The 18,642-nt window shown below is 40.5% G+C and overlaps 1 protein-coding gene across 5 annotated transcripts in view; it reads right to left on the bottom strand.

Annotated features, from left to right (window-relative positions):
• Positions 1-5,297: 5,297 nt before the first annotated feature.
• The window catches only part of LOC135710982 (uncharacterized), an 825,769-nt gene continuing 812,424 nt past the window's right edge, over positions 5,298-18,642 (bottom strand). For all 5 annotated transcript variants that reach the window (XM_065233717.1, XM_065233715.1, XM_065233718.1 and 2 more), the window contains one exon: positions 5,298-7,300. In XM_065233717.1, coding sequence (XP_065089789.1) covers positions 6,341-7,300 — 960 coding nt within the window. In that variant the 3' untranslated portion in view covers positions 5,298-6,340. The remainder of the gene's footprint in view (positions 7,301-18,642) is intronic.

The raw sequence follows: 18,642 nt of genomic DNA, 5'->3' as shown, positions 1-18,642 counted from the left end.
AAACGTGTGAATGCCGATGCCATTTTGGAATCCAATATGGCGGCTATCGGGTTTCACAAAAAGTTTCAAATACCCTCAAAGTGTCAAAAAAACGAGGATCACGCGTAGATGCTGAAAATCGATATTCGATGCCATTTGTAGGCTATTTGACACTTCTTCTGAAATCGGAAGCCACCATCTTGAATATCAAGATGGCATCGGACATCGATTTCTGGCTTCTAGATGTCACCTTGATGCAAAAATTTAAAAAATTTTCTCAAACCGAAAGTCGCCATCATAGATTTCAAAATGGCGTCGGATATTGATTTCCAATCGACATATTGATGGGACGGCATCAGCATTTCCCATTTTTCCTGAATAGGAAGCCGCCATATTGGATTTAAAAATGGTGTCGGATATCGGTTTCTGGCCTCTAGACGCCATCCCGATTCCAAGAATACTATTATTGATGGGTATTTGACAGTATTTCCAACTTAATCTAAAATCGGAAGCCGCCATCATGGATTCCAAAATGGTGTCGCATATCAATTTTCGATCTGTAGACTTCATACCGATTACAAGAAAAAATCTAATATTGTTGTGTATTTGACTGTATTTCCACTTTTTCTTAAACTGGAAGCCACCATATTGGATTTCAAAATGGCGTAGCATTTCAATTTTCGATCTGTAGACGTCACCCCTATTAAAAAAATACCCATATTGATGGGTAAACAAACCACCCGACAATGATAAATTTACATCCACGTGCACAGATCTGAACGGAAATGAACTGAGTGTCATAAAAACTGCACAAATTTGGATCGAACAGCTTTGCTTCAAGGCATGCAAAAGTTAGTTCATTTGATAATGAAAGAAGAAATGAACACGAGTCAAGCCAAAACAAACAGCATGAAAACTGATTGAAAGTGGTTCTGTTGATGTTGACGGGGATCTGCTCGAAGAGAAGACAGAATGACTTTCAATTGAAAGTGATGGTTGGCAGCTTCATCGTCGCTTGACGATTTTCGATTGAAAGTGACTTTGTGGGGCCCTGGTTATAACATAGAGGTAACTCTAAGACCAGAAAGTCCCGAAGAAACGAGCTCAACTTTTTGGCTCAGCTCTGGTACTACCTTCGGTCCCAAGCTAATCGATGCACCCCTCGAACATAGGAAAATCCACGAACCCCTCATTTTATCTGTCAAACTTTCATAGGGAATCAAAGCAAACATAGTGTAGTACTGGAATTTATACTAGAATAGGATACGTTGATCGATTTGCTTGAGACCAATAGGCTAGTCAAGTAGTGAGCCAATTTAAAATCGTTAGTTTCGTATGGATTGTTGGTTATAAGGCAACTCAAGAGCAAATTTTCATTATGTCAAAAGTCACATTGACACCTATTCCTATTTCCAATTAAACGCATATAATCTCATAGTGATAGCAATGCACAGTGGTCCAGGATTAGAATTTAGCAAGACAAAAGTCCATAGTACTTTTGTCTTAGGATTTAGGCGTTTGGTGTCTTGAGTGAAGTTTTTCTTCTTAAAATTATCCTTCTTTTGGTGCCTTCGAACATTAGGGTGATCCTTTAATTTTTTGAAATCCAGAAACTAACTTTCTTATTTAAAAAAATAAAGACACACATTGTTGGTAGAAGTTGTTGGTGAACTAATTTCAAGCAACTTTGTTGCGAAAAAGCTTTTTTGTATCTCTTACCGTTTTCATTTTAGAGAATTTTTTTTCTGAACTGCGTTAGGGTGCACCCAAAAAAATCAGTTTTCAACTTTAACTTTTTTATTTCAAATTTTCCGAAAAACTGTAGTGAAAGAACTTTTAGAACTCGTTAAAATACACAACTTTGCTCAAGAAATAAAATCTGTATCTCTCGACTATCAAAAGATATTGAAGGTTTTCTATACAAAATAGGCCCTTTTCAAATGTCAATCACTCAGAATGGGGCAAACGTACAGACATTTTTTAGCCATATTTTGAAAGGGCATAATTTAGTGTATATTATATGGGAAAACTGGAGATAAGTTTTTTTCTTTATCTTAAGTTGAACTTATTTAAGTTCACTCACTTTTGCAATTGAATTTGGTTATAACTCCTTCTAAAATAGAGGAAGAAACGATATTTTAAAAGAAAAACGTGTGAAGACTTTCTATTACCTTTTTATGAAAAATTATAAATTAACAGGAAACAGTCAAGAAAAGGTTATGAAATGACTGCCCAAAAAATGTTAGCTTCTTGTAATATAGAAAGTTGTCAAGTAGGTTTGAAAGGAGACCATCATTTGAGTACGTCGTGTTCAGTATTCGTTCAAGTTTATGTATGTTATGTTTTTCTTGCTTATCGAAGTGTTATTATTCCTTATTAATTAATCAATTTATTTAATTAAAATTAAAAATAATATTAATCTAATCCGCCAGCAGATATTTCGCATTATCTGGTAATTCTAAAGTAGATTGATTTGGTGAAGCTCTATTTCTAAGGGAAATCAGGGGGTCAGATGTCGAAAGCAACCTCAAAAATACATCTTCAATATTAACAAGCCTATCGATCTTTCGCGCGTGAAATTTTCGAAATTTCCTAATCGACTTATTACGCTTTTCCTCCGCTTCTTCGCTGCACATGCTAATTGGTAGTATGGTGTGGATATTAGGATATCCGCTAAGTCTTTATATGCAATTTCCAGTTGCAATTGTGCAGACATTTTCACAAATCGAACTAATAACAATAACCTCGTGTTTTGTAACCAGCCTGCTATGCTAAACACGTTCTGAAACCACTGTCATAAGCAGACAACTATTTAACTGTTGTTTAAACCCAAACATTGCATTAGATCCAATGTAATAAAGAAAGATCCTCTTCGTCGATTTTCTCATTTTAGCTGTCATTTTTGCTGTTTACAACGCGCAGTGCGATAAAGGTAGTTATTATCTACCATCTCATACCCAAAACAGGACAAGTAACGGTTTTGTAGCCAAGTTATCAACAAAAGAGAAAGCCGACAAAGAGAATCTGTCAGTGTAACATTGGACCTGATGCAATGTTCGGGTTGATTTACGTTGCGTTGGAAACGCACGTAAAAAAGCATGTACCGTTAATATGACCGCATTTAATCTGAATACTTTTCAGTTTGACCTGGCTCCAACGTCATTCAGCGTGTAGAATGAAGAAAACCAAATAGGTATTAGGAAACAGAACGCAGAACATAATGAAAGAAGCACATAAGCTTATTATCGGAACGCTCTTTCGGAGCACTGATAGTGTTATATTATAAATAACCTGAATTCAGACGAGAGAAGAAGGAGAAAAATAACAAGACATGAAATAAGGAAAAAAAGTACACTAAGCAAAGGATTAGAATTACTAACACATTTAAATTTTCCGTTTGGGTGGTCCTCTGAAAACTATTTGTTGACTGCTTTCGGTTAATTTACAATTTTACATAAAAGGGTATTAGAAAGACTTTTGTAGTTGAGAAAAACACACGTTTTTTATTTTAAAATATCGTTTCTTCCTCTATTTTAAAAGAAGTTATTACCAAATTTAAATGCAAAAGTGAGTGGACTTAAATAAGTATAACTTAAGATAATGAAAAAATGTATCTCCAATTTTCCCATATAATATACAATAAAGCATGTCCTTTTAAAAGATGGCTAAAACATGTCTGTACGTTTGCCATATTTTGAGTGGTTGACATATGAAAAGGGCCAATAACGGCGCCGGTGGTGTAGTGGTAAGCGTGATTACCTCTCACCCCAGCAGGCCTGGGTTCAATCCCAGTCGGCACCGCCGGGATGTTCTGAGGCATAACATCTCTGATCACGCCTTCCTTCGGATGGGAAGTAAAGCCGTTGGTCCCCGGTTCATGAGTTGATGGGTCGATAGGTAGGGTCCAGGTGTGGGAGCTGCCTTCCTGGCACGTCGGTAGCATTGGTGCTCAGGACGGAAAACAAGATCGACGGAAAAAAACAAACCAAAGGAAAAAAAAATGAAAAGGGCCTATTTTGTATAGAAAATCTTCAATATCTTTTGATAGTCGAGGGATACAGATTTTATTTCTGGAGCAAAGTTGTGTATTTTTATGAGTTCTAAAAGTTCTTTCGAAATAGTTTTTACGAAAAATTTGAAACAAAAAAAGTTAGAGCTGAAAAACTGATTTTTATGGGTGCACTCTAACGCAGTTTAGAAAAAAAAATCTTTAAAATGAAAACGGTAAGAGATACAAAAAAGATTTTTTCAACAAAATTGCTTGAAATTATATCACCAGCAACTTCTACGAACAATGTGTGTCTTTATTTTTTTTTAATTAAGAAATTAAGTTTTTGGATTTCAAAAAATTAAAGGATCACCCTAATGTTTGAAGTTACCAAAAGAAGGATAATTTTAAGAAGAAAAACTTCACTGACGATACCAAACGCCTAAATCCTTAAACAAAAGTACTATGGACTTTTGTCTTGCTAAATTCCAATCCTGGACCTGGGCATTGTAGGCAACCTGGGGTCATTCATAAAATCGTATTGTTCAACATTTGAATGAATTAAAATAAATTTAGCGAGGGTCCTTTTTTACCCCATACTCCCCTATATAGTACAATCTGAATTTCCCTAATATCTCATGAACTGTTGTTTAAAGACGTACATTTCTAAAACCATGCATAAAGTGCTCATGTTTTACGAAAAATAGACCTGTAAAAACATTTCCTCAAAAAAATAGGAAAAATGGGGTTAAATGGTCCATTACACATACCAAATTCATTGTTCATGACTGGAATTCAGCGTGCTTTTGAGATTTTGAATTTTGGGTAATTTTGTACCAATTTTTACCCATAGTGCAATGGTGTGTTATGATGCAACCCAACTTATGTTCAATTTTTACACTGCCGTACTCTAGCGGAACATCAATCTATCCTCTTCAGAGCTTTCGCTTGCTAATCAATCATCGCACTAAAGCTTCATGTTGATATTAGTATATCATTTCCTACCAACTCTGAATAAATTTCATATGAAACACGCATATGAAAATTCACATATCAAGAGCCACATGTACCAAGCACTGCTATATCATGAACAACATGTGAAAAGGGCATACAAGCTTATTGTTAACAAACCTTTGAAGGCCCTTTTCTCACCAACCGAGGGTCACTCACGCAAATCAACAACATCAGGAGAAAGCTTCCCCTACCCGGTGATGTTGATGGTTTGAGTGGGCGTCCCTGGGTTGGTGAGAAAAGGGCATACAAAGCTTTGTATACAAAAAACTTGTGTGCCCTTTTACACATGTTGTTCATGATCGTTTGCTACCGTGCTGATAAAATAAGTGGACCGCTGAAAAAAATACGTCGAGCTTCCTAAAATCACATTTTTAACCAAATACTGGCTTAGCAGCAGTACACCGCATCACTGAAGTGTTAAACGAAACAGGGTTGTACATTTCTACAGATGCTCTATTCAGGTTTGGAGCTCAGAATCTTGAAATTATACTTTCTGAAATCATCCTAGTGGTGAATCATTGTTGTCATCAGATATGTCCAGTCCAATTGACATAGTTTAAGTGTGTTTCCAGATCTGAAATGATTGCTTATTTTCTGATTTCATTAATCATCTTGTGACCAACGAAAAATACAGCTAAAAATAAAATCGTTGGACGGGTCTTAGTACAAAATTTGGATCAAACTTTTAAATCCGTTCTGATTTTATTATATGTGGTAGCTAGAGAAACATATTTTTTGCTATCATTTTCTTCCACGAATTTTCGCTTTCGTTTAGTAGATTGTTCTATTTATATTTGGTTTCCTTATTAAAATTGATTTTACCTTTACGACTGTCTTTGGAACTTTTTTGTGTTTACGCATCTCCCTTCGACTACAAAACAAAGGTAACAATTCTAGATTTCTTCGTTAAATATGAAAATGACTAAATTTGTAACAACTTAACTAAATGCTACTAGGTATTCACTAATCTTCTGTGTGTGCAAAACGTGCGATAAAATCTGTCTCATGTTTTGTAACCATAAAGCCATCCTCCGTTCACCGTTGTAACAAAACTTATCGTAATCACCCTATGTTTAGTTCTGGTTGCTTTGGCTATTCCCTAAAACTTTTACTCGTAGGCTCTTCCTGTCTAACTTAATCGTAGTTTTGAAACTAGTTTTAACTTGTAGTTTACTTTCACTTGTTTGTTGACTGTTGCTACCTCTTGCTAACTTTAACTATAGTGCGTTTTCACATTGGTCATGCTTGCTTCCTGTTTTCCGCCTTCCTCTGCCGCCCCCCCTACCTTTTGCTCCACTCGATTATAATCACATTGGTGATACTGGTGAACATGCACACATCACATCTGAGTCTTAATTCTCAGAGACGATCTTTATCGCGGTCGAAACTCATTGCCTTGAAGACGGAACCGCGTCTTTTGCTGCCGCTGCTGCTACTGCTGCTTCCCATATTTACGCTCATCCCTCGCCGCAGGTTGTGCTGATCCAGACTTGAAGCTCGGGGCCGCCTTAGCACTTCCAGCTCCGCTCCGCTTCCTTCCGTATCCGTTTCGCTACGTTTCCGTCGTCTGCGCAGTAAACCATCGCTCTCGTCCAGATCGCTGGGGAAGTCCGTGCTTACGCTTTCCCGCTTGTGCAGTTCCGCCGCCAGCATTCGAACTTCCCAGTCACTGTGATTCATCTCCTCTTCCTCATCGTCATCATCGTCGTCGTCGTCGTCGAAGTCATCGGCAAACTCATCCGCACTACTTAGACTACCCTGATTCTCCACCAGCTTCCCAGATTCACTAGCAAACTCATCTTCCTCTTCTTCCTCCTCTGCTTCACATGCTCCCTCTTCCTCCTGCTCGCATTCCTCTTCTTCTTCATAGTTATTGTCATTCTCCGACTGGGACTGATCCGAGCTGGAGCTGTTATCAATGTTAACGATCACACTGTCCGAGACGATGTTTCCGGTGAGTTCCGATATCACAATGTCACGGTAGGGGACACGGACCCGTTGCTCCGTGAAGGAACCACTGCCACTGCCGACGCTGCCACCACCCGGAGAGGAAGACATGCGCCGTGGCGGAATGGGTGGAGCTTGCCGGGGAGTAGTCGACGGAGGCGGTGGAGGAGGTGGTAATGCCGTCGTTGGCGGGGAGTCACTTCGTTCGAAGCTGTCCTGATCGGTGCTTTCGCCCCAGGTGGGACGATTACGCAACGGTCGATGCCGTGGTGAGCTACGGGGTTTTCGGGCGCGGCTTACCTTCTGGCTGCGGGGGCTGTCCGAGTCCGAGTGCGGTGAGGAAGCGAATATCGTGTCAAGCGAGTCGCCGCGCTGGATTCGGTTGGAAGGGAGAGAATAAAAAAATGATCGTATTAGGTTGGAATTCATAGAAAACTTTTGTAAATCGAGGGATTCTTTGAATATTAGGAAGAATTCAATGCTTCCAGTTGGGATTAAAATGTTACTGTAATGACGGTAAGCTCCAACTCGGATTATCTTTTAATAACGGCCCTGACTGGAGGATCTGTAAATATTGGTTAAGGATCGTATTGATTAACCGAACAAGTTTGAGATTCGGGATCGGGATTTAATACGGGGATAATACCGGTTGGAGCTTACCACCATAAAAGAATGTATAATGTGATTCCTTGTAGCGTTTTTTTTTTGCATTTCTCTTCGCAATTTCACAAGTCTCTCTGCATCTCTCTTAAGTAAGTGTCGGACTAACATTCCTTTCCCATCCCCACCAGATGCAAGGGCGTGGCGAGGACCGCTCTAGTCTGTTGGAGGGAGACTCATCCTGTATCTAAGAGGCAGTGGTTAACCACAAATCACTATCTAACAGCAACGGATGAAGGTGGGTCTCCTCCTTAACAACAGTTTGGAGCTCGTACCATCTACGACATTGTGCATCCTGGTTTATGCTATGCTATACTAGGGGAAATGGCTCTAATGTTGGCCTATGGATATAAGGTTGGGCCCATCGCTAAAAATCTGCTATTTATAAATTTTATCTAATCCGCGTCTGAACGCGTCATTGTGACGGTATTAATGGATATTTTTGGTCGCTATTGAAAATTTAGTCGATTGCTGAATTGACATATGGACCCAAATTAAGGACATTTAGGCCGACGTTCCCCTACTCTTCGTAATTTCAGAAGTCAAAATATTATGATTTTTTTAATGCAAATAGCGGAAACTAGTATTTGTTCAGAGTTGCAGGCACATGCTATACTATTTAAAATCAACATGAAGCTTTAGTGCGATAATTTATTAGCTAGAGGAGCTAGTGATAAACGTTGCAAGAACTATTCCACAGTCGCACGTGGACAGTATATGAACAAGTCAAACGCGCACTCTTTTGCCTGTGGATTTGAGGATGTATGCGCTAGGTAATGGAGTGTGCGTTTGATTACTAATGTTGCATTGATGGTCCTTCGCTCAATTCCAACTTCTGTTTAATTATCACACTGCCGTACTCTAGCGGAACTATCAATCTATCCTCTTCTGTACTTTATCTGGCTAATGTATTATCGCACTAAAGCTTCATGTTTATATTACCGTATGCGTGATAATGTTTGCACCATCGTACAAATAAGGCTCCCGTTTCACCTGTGCATACAATGCCTTGGTTTTCTTAGCATGCACGTAACCTATAGCTCATACCGTAGTAGGCTGTGTATAAAAGAAAATGATTTACTTAGTTTGACAGTTGCACCATGACGAAGTGGCAGCGTATTCGTGATTTGTCCCGGTGGACAGTAAAAAGGGTATTAGACCGAGAAAAGAAAGGACAACTATCCGCGAAGGTGGCCACAGGTCGTCTAAGGTCAGCTCGGGTTCCGAGGGTTATCGCTGCTATCAAAAGGAAGATTCGGGTGAATCCAGTGCGTTCAATAAGGAACATGGCAAAGGAACACGGGATCAGTGATTTTACGGCACGGAAGATCGTAAAGGAAGATTGCGGGGTGAAGTCGAGGGTACGGAAAAAAACTCACATGATTACCAACCGCATCCGGGAGCTACGAGTCGAACGATGCAAGAAAATCTTGAACTTCCTTAAGCGAAAAAATCCGGTAATTCTATTAATCGACGAGAGCATGTTTACCGTCGATCCCGTATCAAATTCCAGAACCGACCGGTATATTAGTTCTCTTCCGGTAAAAAACGTGGCCGACGAGCACAAGAACGTGTATCTGACCAAGCATCCTGCTAGCGTTATGGTGTTTGGATTGGTGGCTTCCGATGGCAAAAAATGGACCCAGTGTTCATTCCAGAAGGCGACAAGGTCAACACGGAGGTCTAAATCGGGATTTCAAGTAAGTATGTTCTTCCGTGGATCAAAGAACAGTACGGTCCGAAGCCAAATGTTGTATTTCAACAAGATGGGGCTCCGAACCCACACCTCGAACCGCACTCAGAAGTGGTTGCAGGAACATCTTCCGTTCTGGGCGAAGGATATGTGGCCGCCATCCAGCCCCGATCTTAATCCGCTGGATTACTCAATATGGCGCGTCATGAAGGCCAAGGCCTGTTCTAAATGCTACCCGAGTACAGCAAGCCTCAGACAAACATTGACCCGTATCTGGAGATAAATGGATCCAGACTACATTATTAGAACCTGCAGTGCATTCCGGAAGCGTGTGGAGGCCGTAATTGCAGCAAATGGAAACTTAACATAGTTTAAGACTCTGAGAAACATCTCCCATTGAAAAAATAAAAAAAAACCCGAAGACGAATTTTTTTAGATTTTTTTTAAATTTTGACGTTGCTCAATGGTGCAAACATTATCACGCATACGGTATTATAGCATTTCCTCGAAACTTTTAAAAATCATAAACTTCACGTATGACGTAACAAAAAACTCTTTGAATGTAGTATTTGTTGTTTGCTGCGCAATGTTTGAAAATAATAGATTTTTTTTTCTTTGATTTGTTTTCCGTCGATCTTGTTTTCCGTGCTGAGCACCAATGCTACCGACGCCAGAGAGGCAGCTCTCACACCTGGACCCTACCTATCGACCCATCAACTCATGAACCGGGGACCAACGGCTTTACTTCCCTCTCGAAAAATGCCTAAAGTTTCCTTAGCACTTCATTTACCCTTCATTTTACCCTGAGATGCTCGGAAGTTCACTCAGAATTTCCTTGAAACTTCCTCGGAACCTCCCTGAGGTTCTCAATGATCTACCGCAGGGATCGGGTGCTACTCAATTTTCTGTGAGTAAAACACACGCTATTGGGAGACAGCACTTTCATTTCTGAAGAGACGTGGAAGAGCATTATGAATCGTGCAGTATATTTCATTCTGCTTGTGCTGTAGAGCTGTCACTCCAACGGTGTTAAGTCTCTTCCTCTTTTGCTTATCTGAGTAGCACTGTACGCCATCTAGGTACGGTAGGAACCTACTGCTGTTTTGACGTAGGACTATGTCTGTGATTTCTATATGGGGGTACACTTTGTGAAAACCGAAAATGGAACATGTAACAAAATATGAAAGATTTTGAACGTTAATAACTTAGCTGCCCGTGGACCAATTTCAATAATTTTATTACCAATCGCTCAGAAATGTTTACACGCGTCGATAGCAATAAGAAACTATTGAAAAAGTGGTAAATGTCAAGCATTGTTCAAAAGCGTTGAAATAATTAAAAAAATCATCGTTCACGTACATGCATATGCTGCTTCCCCAACACAGTCATCAGAGAGTCGTTGGTAGACGAAAAAAGTCCAAGTGGCATTCGCCTCCGATCTTCGGGCGTATGCGAATAGGGAGGATGCAGTTGGGTAACATTTTGCACACTCATCGTCATATTCAGAACCACACGCCCCCAAAATGCTCTCCAGAGTTGTCCAAACTTGGAAGCAGGGGTGCAAGTGATTTTGATCGGTTCTCTTCATCGACTTTCTGTTTCGTTAATAACTCGACGGCAAACACATTCATTGATACGTTTGTTGTTCTGGATGATAGAAGAGCAAAGCAGAAGTAGTGCGAAATAGGTTAGTGAAGCCATGGTCATCAAAAGAGGAAATCGATGAAGAGAATTAACTTTCAGCCCCTTAATGCAGTCGTTGTCATAGCCAGTGTTGGTAAAATATCAAAAAATCAAATCTCAGCAATGCTCAAGATCACGCTTGATTTTCGTAGACAAAAATCAACAAGCATACAGCTGCGGTTGATTTTGCAAGCTCTAATACCGCAGTTTGGAATATCAAGCTAACAAAACTCACCAGCTGTAAATCTCAACAAACTGTGGTGAGATTGAGTTTAATGATTTTTGTTTTCCACCCGAACGCAACCAAAACTTCCATAACGGCTTGGAGCAGTCGCTTCGTGTCTGCCATCGCAGAGTAGTAAAAAGAGATAGCAAACTATACTTGCTCTTTCTAAGAAAACGATTTGCAACGGAATCATTTTTGTGTCTAGTCAACTATCCGCTTGATTTTTGCAGGTTGTGATTTGTGAATAGTCTCACAGTTATCGCTCAGCTTCTGAGACGTGCAGACGTTTTTTTCGATTGCGCTTATCACTAGTGAAGCATTTACGTTTTGGATACCCTTCTATCCGCTGCGCCGCGTGGCGTGCAAAAGTGTTTCGCGATGAGGCGAGAAAACACTTTTAAGATTGACTATTCGCAGTTCTCCGTCAAGCCGTCGGTCGGCTAGCGCTTCAACGGAGATTTTCCTACACGAACCCATGTCAATATTCCAATTGGGGGAGAGGCGAAGGAAGAGAACCGTCATCACGCAGCTGCAGACAGAGCAAGACGAAACGGTAGCAGAGCCACGAGCGATCGAGACCGCACATGATGGACTACTTCTCGACGCTGTACTCGGAGGAGGAAACAGAAGAGAATGAGAACAGTTTCGTCTGCGAGAGTGTTATCCCACCCAACGACCCATCGAATGAAGCCTGCACGGACAACACTAAGACGGCAGAAATCTGGTCTGCAATAACAGCGAGCGCCCCACGAAAATCTCCCGGCTGCGATGGTATTCCGAGAGAGTTCTACCACCGCATGTTCGACGTCATCCACCGAGAGTTGAATCTGTTGCTGAATGAGGCACTCAGCGGTAATCTTCCTCCAGCGTTTGTCGATGGCATCATCGTGCTGGTTAAAAAGAGAGGCGGCGACGACACAGCCCGTTCATATCGTCCGATCTCGCTGCTCAACAGCGACTACAAGCTCTTATCCTGCATTCTCAAAACCAGACTCGAGCAAGTGATGAGAGAGCACCACGTCTTGAGCGACGGGTAGAAATGCTCCAACTCAGAGCACAACATCTTTCAAGCCACTCTTGCTCTCAAGGACCGGATAGCACACCTCGGCCACCACCGCCGTGCCGGGAAGTTAATCAGCTTTGATCTCGATCACGCTTTCGATCGGGTCCGGCACTCTTTTCTCTTCGAAACCATGCGCTCGCTCGGCTTCAACCAGGATCTCATCGCTCTACTCTTGCGAATCGCCAGCCGGTCCACCTCCCGGCTGTTGATCAATGGGCACCTTTCTCGTCCGTTCGAAATTCAACGCTCTGTACGGCAAGGGGATCCGCTATCCATGCACCTCATCGTTCTCTACCTGCATCCACTAGTGTGCAGACTCGAAAGAGTGTGCGGGAATGATCTGCTGGTGGCGTATGCGGACGACATCAGTGTGATCGTCACATCGACCAGGCAAATCGATGAGATAAATAGGCTGTTCGCTCGTTTCGAGAGAGCTGCTGGCGCAAAATTAAATTTGCGGAAAACTGTTGCCGTCGATGTTGGGCTTTGCGAAGGCAACACAATCAACACTCAGTGGCTACAAACAGTCAACGTTGTCAAAATTCTGGGTGTTGTTTTCGCAAATTCAATACGACTGATGACAACGATGAACTGGAATGCGCTAGTGGGGAAGTTCGCGCAACAAATGTGGCTGCATTCTCTGCGCACGCTGACGCTGCACCAAAGGGTCATCATGCTCAACACGTTCGGAACGTCCAGGATATGGTACCTCGCGTCCATACTACCAATGATGCAGCTGGCACGCAGCAGAGAGAATGGAGGCCTGAAGCTGCAATTACCAGCTCTGAAATGTAAGTCACTCGCAATCAACCGACACCTACAAGAGATCGAATCCCTTCCTTTTTATAGATCCCTTCTTTTCCACGATAATCCCCGCCCAGCCATCTCAATAGATCTTCCCGACCTTAGACAAATCCTATCAAACTTATCCCAAATTTCCCACCAAATCCAACAGAACGCCTCCACCGATCAAATTCACCAGTACTTCGTCCAGCAAACTGAGCTACCAAGGGTGGAACGTAACAGTCCAGCAAGTGACTGATCACGCACATGGCGAAACATTGCATCGAGGCAACTAACTCCAGCGCAGAGGACGAAGCTTTACTTGTTGGTGAACGAGAAGATAGAGCACCGCAAACTGCTATTCGTGATGCGGCGAGTAGATGACGAAAACTGTACGCATTGTGGCAACCGTACAGCAGAAACTCTCTCCCACAAATGTTGCGCTTGTACTCGCGTCGGCCCGGCTTGGACGGTTCTTCAGCAGAGAATAGCAGTCATCTTGGGTGGATGGAGGCGACTCGAGTTCGAAGACTTGCTAAGACCTGGCCTATTAGGAATAAACGGCAGACATAGAGTGGCAATTCTGAATATTTTTATCACATATATCTGCTTCGTTAACGATTGTAACGTTAGAATTGATATAGCTGATTTGAACTTTCATCTTGATGTAGGCAAATAAAACTTCACTTTTACAAAAAAAAAAAAAAAAAATAGTCTTGTAATATCAAAGGACCTCGTAAAATCAATATCAAGCACACTTAGTTTTTTCTACCAAGCTCGGCTGTGCAAATCGCGGCAACATAAGTTTCACTGAGATCTCCGCAAAAGTGACATTTGATATATGATATATATAATTTGATTGATGATTTTGCCAACACTGGTCATAGCAATCAAAACTAGCATCGCACCGCTTTTGGTACTTGGGTTACACTTGCTGGTTGCAATTCTGCTGTTAGACATTTTCGAAGAACCACAAAAAAATATGAAATTACACAGGGATGCCTAAAAGTCCAATTATTCGAGTAACGATTAGTCGTTAAGAATTTTCCAGCTATTCGATTAAATAAATCAAATTTTCAATTATTCAAGCGCATTTTGAATTCAATGCAAATGATCAGAGATGTTATGCCTCAGAACATCTCGGTGGTGCCGACTGGGATTGAACCCAGGCCTGCTGGGGTGTGAGGCAATCACGCTTACCACTACACCACCGGAGCCGCTGATGATCCAAGTTAAAATTATTCGATATTATCCATTATTTTTCTATCCGGATCGACTCCGAACAGTCTATGATTAGAATAGGGCTGTTTAATATCAAATATGTACCCATCAATATGGATATTTTAAAAATCGGTTGATGTCTAGATGCCGGAAATTGATATCGGACGCCATTTTGAAATCCAAGATGGTGATATACGTATTCTTGGAGTCGGGATGATGTCTAGAGGCTGAAAATCGATATCCGACACTATTTCGAAATCCAATATGGCGGCTTCCGATTTCAGAAAAAGTGGAAAATACTGTCAAATACCCATCAAAATGGGTATTTCTGGAATCGAGTTGACGTCTAGAAACTGGAAATCGATTTCCTACACCATTTTTAATTCCAAGATGGCGGTTTCCAGTTTCATAAAAAGAGGGAAACACGGTCAATATAGGTATTTTTGGAGTCGGGATGATGTCTAGAGCCTGAAATTTGATATCCGACGCCATTTTTAAATCTAAGATGGTGGCTTCCGATTTCAGGAAAAATGGGAAATACTGTCAAATACCCATCATTATGGATATTTTTGGAACCGGGATGACGGCTAGAGGCCAGAAATCGATGTCTGACGCCATTTTAAATTCCATGTTTGTGGTTTAAGAAAAGTGGGAAATACTTTAAAATACCCATATATGTATAGGTGTTTTGGCATCGGGGTGCCACCATCTTGGATTTAAAAATGCCGTCGGATATAGATTTTCAGCCTCTAGAAATCATCTCGATTCCAAAAATACCTATATTGATGGGTATTTGACAGTATTTCCCACATTTTGTAAAATAGGAAGCCGCCGTCTTGGATTCCCAAATGGTGTCGGATATCGATTTTTAGCTACTAGGCATCAACCTGATTCCAGAAATATCTATATTAATGGGTATTTGCAATATTTCCCACTTTTTCTTAAACCGGACACCGCCATTTTGGATTTTAAAATGCCAGTGATGATAAAAGTGATGATTTTCGATCTCGTAACGTTACCAGATGACAAAAAAAAAAATGGTGGGGACATATTTGATACAGCATCCCTATTTTAAACATATATGGTCAAGAATCCTTATTGCCGGGTTAAGGGGGGCGTGAATAAGGAACCGCGAATAAGGCTACCCACAGCTTATGGGATTTGCACTAATAGGGGCTGTAGTGGATTAACTCATTTGTTTCAATATATAGAGCTACAGCTATAGAGCTTGGACAAAGTTGTTGTACTGGGATTGACCAACAAGCCTGTGTCATTGGATTCAGGTTTAATTGGGAACAACGCCGCTAGAGGTGCTTCAATTTTATGTTACTAATGACGGGTGCTATAATATATGGATCTTAGGTCCAACATGATCCAGGCCATATAGAAAGTTACTGTCTTGAGCAAAGTTGTTCAAGTGACCAAGTCCTTTCGGATGGTGGTCATATTATTTCAGAACTCTCTCACTACGCGGCGATAGTGTGCACATGAACTTCCTTAATATGCTATGTATGAAAAGCTTGTCCATTTAAGGATGTTGCTGTGCAATGTGAGGACAGGATCCGGAAAAGGGATGATGTGTAGAGGCCAGAAATTAATTTCGGACGCCATTTTAAAATCTAAGATGGCGACTATTGGTTCAAGGAAAACTGCCATATATCCTACAATATGGGTATTTCTGGAAAGGAAACGGCGTGTAGAGGCCGGAAAACTATGCTAGACGCCATTTTGGAAACCAAGATGGCGGTCATGAGTTCAAGAAAAAATCTAACATTCGCTACAATATGGGTATTTTCGGAAAGGGGACGACGTTTAGAGGCTAGAAATCGATTTCGGACGCCATTTTAAAATCTAAGATGGCGACCATCGGTTCAAGAAAAACAGTCAAATACCCTACAATATGGGTATTTTTGGAAAGTGGATGACTTGTAGAGGTCGTAAATCGATGCTAGACATCATTTTGGAATCCAAGATTGTGGCCATCGGTTCAAGAAAAACTGTCAAATACCCTACAATATGGGTATTTCCGAATAGGGGACGACGTGTAGAGGCTGTGAATCGATGCCAGACGCTATTTTGTAATCCAAAATGGCAACAATCGGTTAAAAAAAACTGTCAAATACCACTAGTATTTTGGTATTTCTAGAAAGGGAACGACGTGTAAAGGCCAGAAATCGACCCCATTTGACGTTGGTAAAAAAATTAAGTGTTCAGTATTGTATTGACCAAGTGTTCAACTGCGATGAAAGAAACCCGTTTAACATAAAAACGCCTCACAGATCTTATGCCTCAGAACATCTGAAAACAATAAAGGGATCGAACGCGAAAGGGTCCCTGATGATGAAGCCGTTGGTTATCAAAAATGTAGCGAATCTAAGGATCGTTAAAAATTTACAAAAAGCGAATCTCCCTGTTAATTATCGTAGCAACAAGAAAGGTTGGATGACCCGAGAATTATTTGAGGACTAGATAAACGACTGCTTCTTACCACAGTTGGCTAAGTTTTGCGCAGCCAAGAACATTAGCTTTAAGGTTTTGCTGCTCCTTGATAACGCTCCGTCGCATCCGCCCACCATAAGCAATCCCAACTTAATGCTTCTATACATGCCTTTGCCTTTGATTCAAACCCTTGATGATGATGATGATGATGATGATGATGATGATGATGATGATGATGATGATGATGATGATGGTCCCACCTCTTACTACAATGGTTTGAGCTGGACGATTTATCTTTAAGATAATTAAATACGACATTTTAATCAGGTTGGCAAACAAAATCGAACTGGTTTCAGTTACAGATATACATTCCCTCTAGAGTTTACAGTTGCTTCACAACGATATAAATTTGGAAAAGCTCAGGCGTCCACCTCTTAGCTCGCCTTTTTGTCCACCTAAAATATTCATAAGTATTACAAGCAATCAAGAGTTAATGAACAATCAACAAAGCATCCTATTACACTAGCAACCCCGCAATCAGGGTTACTTCCACTCACTTGCTATAAAAAATTGTGTTTGCGAATTATGAAAACATTGGATGTGATAATGATAATTAGTACTTGTAAGTTACAAAAAGAGGTCGTGAAGTATGTGTTTGACATATTAAACCGGTCAAAATTGCTTTCAGTGCGTCACAATCAGCGATTTAACGATTCGTGAGTGCTCACTCAGAGTGAACGCTCGCGAATCATAAGATCGCCGATTGTGACGCTCTGAAAGCGAAATTGACAGGTTTTATGAGTCAAACACATCCTTTACACTCTTTTCTTGTTACTTACAAGTACAGCATATAATTATATCATCTAATGATCTCATAATTTAGAAAACCATTGTTTTATAGCAAGTGAGTGGAAGCAACCCTGCCCGCAATCTGATGCTATTATAATTTTCAGCAATGTCAGGAATGCTCATGAACCCCCAACATTTGCCAGAAAACTTATTACTACCTCAAGGTATCTTCCAAATAAGCTTCAAAATTGCATTTTTTTTATAAAATGTTAAATTCAGTCCTTTATATCCGTAATACGCGCGCGAGGCTCAAACCTTTGTAGACTACTTTTTTTAAATTTATTTACTATTAAATCAAATATTAAAAATCCATCATCACCATCGTGGTGAACTGAAATAGTTTTTGCTGTACTACAATAATTATTAAAAAAGTCGTCATGACAGCTATCCATATAAAATAATCCGTTAGAGATAACTTCGTCAAGATACATAATTTGTCAATTCATAAAAAAAATCACTGGATAGGGGCTGTTCATAAACTACGTAGACAGATTTTTGGGATCCTTGACCCCCCCCCCCCTGGGTAGACAATTGTCCATACAATTTTTTTTTAATTTGTATGGGCTGTGGATAATTTTCAACTCCCCCCCCCTAAACTGTCTACGTAGTTTATGAACAGCCCCATAACTGTTCAAAAGACAGTTTTAAAGTGTGAAATGCAGTGTCTTTTAAATTCTGTAAGTGTTGCTGAACGTTTGATATGTCTAGGCATCGAATTGAAAACATTTATTCCTTTGAAAAATAATGAATTCTGTGAAGCACAAGTCAAGAAATGTGGTGTTCTTATTTCATCCGCGTTTCTAGTATTATATCTATGATAGTCACTTCCTCTTTCAATTCGATCACCCAAATATCGAGGCAGCAAACCGTTAACTATTTTAAAAATGAACACCATAGTCAAATATACAATTCTTTGCTTCACCGACAACCATTGTAAGGCGTCTAGCATCAAAGTTGAGGAAGTGAATCTATTACATCTCAAAATCAAACGCATTATTTTATTCTGCAAGCGCTGTAATCTCGATATTTGTGTTGCATTGGCCAGAAATAAAATGGAAGGGCAAAAGTCAAGATGAGGAGAGATGATTGATTTGTAT

The sequence above is a fragment of the Ochlerotatus camptorhynchus genome, unplaced genomic scaffold, assembly GCF_037179485.1.
Source record: "Ochlerotatus camptorhynchus isolate MF236.1 unplaced genomic scaffold, CSIRO-AGI_Acam_v1.1 ptg000412l, whole genome shotgun sequence".
NCBI classification, from domain to species: domain Eukaryota; kingdom Metazoa; phylum Arthropoda; class Insecta; order Diptera; family Culicidae; genus Ochlerotatus; species Ochlerotatus camptorhynchus.
The sequence above is the reverse complement of the archived record's forward strand: the minus strand, read 5'-3'. Positions and strand labels throughout refer to the sequence as shown.